This window comes from Pollicipes pollicipes, unplaced genomic scaffold (assembly GCF_011947565.3).
Source record: "Pollicipes pollicipes isolate AB1234 unplaced genomic scaffold, Ppol_2.1 Scaffold_6052;HRSCAF=7182_pilon_pilon_pilon, whole genome shotgun sequence".
Taxonomy (NCBI): domain Eukaryota; kingdom Metazoa; phylum Arthropoda; class Thecostraca; order Pollicipedomorpha; family Pollicipedidae; genus Pollicipes; species Pollicipes pollicipes.
Genome location: NW_023596805.1, coordinates 13,875,506 through 13,880,801, shown reverse-complemented (window position 1 = coordinate 13,880,801; position 5,296 = coordinate 13,875,506). Strand labels below are relative to the sequence as shown.

General features: G+C 51.4%; 1 protein-coding gene across 1 annotated transcript; it reads left to right on the top strand.

Annotated features, from left to right (window-relative positions):
• The first annotated feature begins 1,749 nt into the window (after positions 1-1,749).
• Positions 1,750-4,917, top strand: LOC119104547 (nose resistant to fluoxetine protein 6). Its single transcript, XM_037228263.1, has 2 exons — positions 1,750-2,096; positions 2,599-4,917. Exons 1-2 carry the CDS (start codon positions 1,781-1,783, stop codon positions 4,602-4,604), a joined length of 2,322 nt encoding a protein of 773 aa, XP_037084158.1. The 5' UTR covers positions 1,750-1,780; the 3' UTR covers positions 4,605-4,917.
• Positions 4,918-5,296: the final 379 nt, after the last annotated feature.

The following is a 5,296-nucleotide window of genomic DNA, read 5'->3' as shown; positions in this document are numbered from 1 at the left end:
GATCACCCAGATCAGTCTTTTGTGTTAGGAACATACCACAAAGCGTAATCTTTGACGATTATTAAAAAATTAAACGGGCTTGTCGGTTTTGGTCATTTTACCTTCTACAGATCTAAAAAGGCAAATGGCATAAAATGAACATCATTGATCATTTGCTTAAAAACGGCGTTTAGGCTCAAAGTTTTCGCCTTAGGCGGCACGAGAACACGTTTGATGCCACTGTGGAATCCGACATTGTTGGACTTTATTTGACCTAACGGTCATCGCCTAGGAACCTCCAATTTTGTCACTCCTGCGTTCACATATAGATTAAGCCGTCCTGTAAATTTGGTGTTCGTAGCTCTCTTAGTTTTTAAGATTTCAGAGGGGGCTCAAGTTCCTCCCCCCCCCCCCTCCGCCCAAGCGTATGGTATTCAACCAGCTAGCCGGGCCCGTGTTAAATCATGTTAGCACGCGATCAGGTGGTGAGGGGCAATTTGACACCGTGAAAGCTTTCGAAAATAACTTCCCGGCGCAGCGCTGTCGTGACAAATTTTCCGCAACTGTAGCCCATGAAATATCCAGTCTTTTTGCATACAAAATAAATGTACATGGTATGCACGCTGACCTATGGTAGATTATAGCCAGAAGACAGTTTCTAGGTTATTGTTCAATCTGATGCGACAAACGAGTGCTAGACATAGCTATTTATCTTTGAGGTGGTTTCGTTGACAATAAACAATGAATTCAGAATTTAAAGTAATTCCATTTACCTTGGACCATGCATAATGATAAGATCGAACTCAATGCCGAATTGCTTTTCTCAAGACCTTGCTTTGTGGGGTAGCTTGACGCTCACTTCGAATTCATTTTTCATAGACAAGCAAGCGATCGTTTTATTTGAATTTAATAAAGATCAGATGTTCAGATCAGTGACCCCGATCAATCTTTTGTTTTAGAAACACATAGCCTAGCGTGATTCTTGACGTATGTTGAACTATAAAAAGTCGCAGATTTTTGGTCACCATGACCTTCGTAAGGTCAAACAATACCGCTATCCTGAATTGACAACCAGTGATCTTCTGCTTCGTAGACATGTCTAGGTTAAAGATTGTTGCATACAAAGGCTTGAGAAAGCTTCAGACTACGATTTGGATTTGTTGGCGTGATTTGATTCCAAATTGTGATTCTCAACACTAACCTTTAAAACCAGAAAATACATCAAAGAAAGGAATGTTTCCACCTTCGCACTTTTTGTTCGGTCAATGACTCCGGAACGGAATGTCGAAACATTGGAGTTAAGTCGTTTCGTTGTACAAGCACCACCTTTCATCTTATGAAATAAAAAAACACCGTTTTTCATAATACATTGCAAATTAGAAGCATGCAATGATGCAGGTCAGTAGTGCTGGCATAAGACAATATCAACGATAATATGATAGCAGTATAACGATAGTAACGATAACGTAACGATGATAACAATATATTGCAACGACATTCAGCAAATGCCTTTTATGCTTATTTACTGTTGAATACAGGAACATTTGTAACTTCATCATCTACAATGTGATTAGTCTCCCCTGCGCCTGCGCACAGGTGCACCGACCGATGACCAAAGTGACGCAGCAGCTCTCGAGCACTTTGATACCACGAAAGCTGACCTAAGCGTGCGCACGAGCGTCACGGGTCCATATCAGCGGCTCTCACCGCAGCCAGCGATAGTGACTATGTATCTGGCTGCGTCGTCAGCGAGCGCGCCAGTCTTGCCCCGCGTCGGCCAGCGCTCCTGGAGCGCTTCATCATGCGGCTCGTGGTGCCGGCCTTAGCGGTGCTCCTGCTGTCGCTGGTGGTGGGCGGCCGGGCCGACCGTCCCCCGTACCAGCTCCGCATGGGTCTACCGCCGCTGGCACCCCCCAGCGGCGTCTCCCTGGCCGACGTGGAGCGGACGGTGGACCTGCTGGCGGAGCTGATGGAGGAAAGGACGATGCCCTCCGGAGAGCGGCTGGCCGTGTCCCGCCTGGCGGTGCCAACGCTCCAGGCCAGTGACGGCCTCTGCCGGGCGCACAGCAGAATCTTCTGGGACGAGCTGACAGGAGAGGCCCTGTGGCCAAAACTCAGTAAGTTCTCCACCGCTAGCTGTTCAATATCAAAATCACAATTTTCGTCCGCGTAGGCAGAATTGGGTCGTTCTGTCAGGTTACTTGATGGTGCATAGAGGTAGATCAGGGTGGGAAGAAGCTGTTCCGTCTTGCCATCACGATGTCAGAAGTTAGTCATGATGTCAACTAGGCTCTGAATATCTGCTCTGACACAATTGCACAGAGTGCGAATGCTTTCGCATGGATTGGACGGTGACGCATGCTGATGTAAAGATCTTCCAATAATATCATTGCCACATGCATAGAACTACAACAGATGCCTGCTGCCATCGCCTTGTTTCTGTTTAAAGGGTTCGTAATGACGCTGATGGCTGCTGCGGGTTTGCAAATAACTCAAGCGCTCCGCCATCAGCGAGTGCTGGTTCCGCGCTGATCAGTAGCTGAATTTTTACAGGCCGTTTTCCAGAAATGTAGCGCAACGCAAGTTAATTTTCTTCGCGAATTTTTTTCTTCATTCTAGTGCTGGACGCCACCGGAAAGGTCTCCGACGGCATACTGGCAGGCAACGTCAACATTTTCGGATCGTTCGACGAATGCCAGTTCATCACCGTGGAGCTGAACGCGACCAAGTATCCAGACCTGCCTACCCAGGGGCTGCACTTTGTGGGTCGGTACGTGCCGGTGATCGCCTTCCCCATCATCGCGACTCGTGACAAGCATGACCTTCAAAAGGATCCCGCAGACGTCTCTGAGCACGACGACGATCTCGGTAGCATCATCATCCTGCCCAGTGCCGGCATGCCTACCGGTGTCATCGGCATGTGCGTGCCGTCCAGCTGCTCCAGCGATGACGTGGCGCGCGGGCTACAGCTGCTGCTCGGCAGAAAGGTGTCCGTGTCCGCGCTCGAGTCGACGACGTCGGAGGATTCTGTGGAGTTCACGCCGCCGGACAGGGCCGTCATCACCATCATGGCCCTGTTCGGCGGTCTCATGGTGGCGGGCACCTGCCTGGACCTGCACTACAGGGGCTGCACCCGACGCCTGATGGCGATGCTGCAGCTGAAGCCGTGCGCATGCGTGCCCGGCGCCGATCCCCCGGCCGGCCAGCAGGGAGACGCGTCAGATACGTCCCAGCCGCCGAGACGGGCAGCGCCCGGGCGTCCTCAGCAGGCTCTGCTCGCCTTCTCGGTGTACACCAACACTCAGAAACTGTTGGACACCACGCCACGGGAGGGGACGCTCGCCTGTCTACACGGTATCCGGTTCTTCACCATGACTTGGGTTGTTCTAGGTCACGCATGTGGTGGTATAGTGCAATTCACTCAGAATGTGATAGTTGCCTATGATTACTTTAAAAGCCCACTGTTTGAGGTGGTAGCGAATGCCATGCCAAGCGTGGACACGTTCTTTCTGTTATCTGGCGTATTAGTGGCGTATGGTTTTTGCAACGCCTACGAGAAAACCAAGAAATTCAACCTACCTATGTTCTACATACATCGCTACCTGCGACTGACCACTCCTTACGCTTTCATGATTGCTATTGCGTCCACCTGGTTTATTTACATAGGCGATGGACCAGTTTGGAGCTTTACCAAATCTTCAGGGCAGTTAAACTGCGTGAAGTACTGGTGGCGAAACCTGTTCTACATTCAGAACTTCTTCTCGGTTGGTGAGCAATGTCTGGCGCAGTCGTGGTACCTCGCTGTTGACATGCAGATGTTCGTGTTCGCGCCTCTAGTCCTGCTGCCTCTCGTATGGCGACCGGTGTTCGGCCTCGCCTGGCTCGGCCTCATCACGACACTCTTCCTGATCCTGCGCATGGTGCTTTGGGGTGTGAAGGACATGCCGCCCATACCGTTCGGTCTCAGGCCCGAGAATCAAGATGAGCTGATGAATCAGTACATGTACCCGTGGATGCGCTGCACGGTGTGGCTGGTAGGCATCGGGCTCGGCTTCCTCCTGCACAAGCTGCGCGGCAGACGAGTCACGCTGAGGCCGTGGCAGTATCTGCCCGGCTGGATCGCCGCCTTCGCCGTCGGCATCTCCGTCGTGTACGGCATGTACGGCTACCAGATGCCCTGGGACCCGACGCCGAGCAAGGCCGTGGCCGTGGCGTACGGTGGCCTGCACCGACTGGCCTGGGGCCTCGCCGTCTCCTGGGTCATCTTCGCCTGCGTCACCGGCTACGGCGGCGTCATCAACACGTTCCTCTCGCACCCGGGCTTTGTGCCCCTTAGTCGGCTCACCTACGCCGGATATTTGATACATATCAATGTCCTTTACTTCGGAATTTTCTCTTCCAAGGGCGTTCTGTACTACGATGGCTTACGACTGGTGTACTGGGTTCTGTCACAGGTCATTGTTACGTTCGCGTTTGCCTATGCCTTTTCGATGACTTTCGAAGCACCCTTTGTCGCCCTAGAAAAGGTCATGTTCTCAACACCGCCACCGAGGCACGAAAGCCATACCGATGCCCGTGCAAAGCAAGAGCGTGTTGACACAGCGGCGAATGTGGAAGCAAAATAATGCAATCGTTTCGGAGCACCAGAGCACAGCGTGAGGTGTGTTCAGTCATCATAACGCCGTAAGACCAGATTAAGACAATAGCAACGGAATGACAAGATGCGATTTTTTAGTTGGGGGTTATCGAATTGAGACGATTGTCAGACTCTGATGAATGGGACCCCTGAATCTTGCTGCCCTGTCACCTTATCGCCCAGAGTCAGTTGTATTCGCTGACTTGTGACTGAAACTGGCATGTGTTGTGCTGTAGTGGTTGGCGTGGACCACGAAGCAGGGGAGGCGACGGAGGAACACTCCTTGGAAATACATTAGTTACGCGATCAAAGCATTTTTGACTTGAAGACAAGAAGGCATGAGCCCCGTGAACCTCAAGGATGCTTTTGCATGTTACGCTGATGTTCTTACATGGCAACAAACCATGGATATGAAGAACGCTGCATTGCTAGTGTGCACCGTTCATGCAGGATGTGGCTGGAGCGTGCACAGCTTGCGTTATGAAGAAGGGCAGCCGAACCGCGTGAAGTACTGGTAGTGAGGCTTATTCTACATCCAGAACTTCTTCTCAATTGATCAGCAATGTCTGAGGTGGATGTGGTACTTGGCCATGACGTAAAGATGTGAGGCTGGATCGCCGCCTTCGCCGTCGGCATCTCCGTCGAGTACGGAATGTACGGCTACCAGATGTGCTGGAACCC

Bases quoted from the DNA above. Each gene is read 5' to 3' on its own strand.
- LOC119104547 (XM_037228263.1), top strand. From the start codon at position 1,781: ATGCGGCTCGTGGTGCCGGCCTTAGCGGTGCTCCTGCTGTCGCTGGTG. The intron at 2,097-2,598 runs GTAAGTTCTCCA...TCTTCATTCTAG, and splicing joins GGCCCTGTGGCCAAAACTCA to TGCTGGACGCCACCGGAAAG.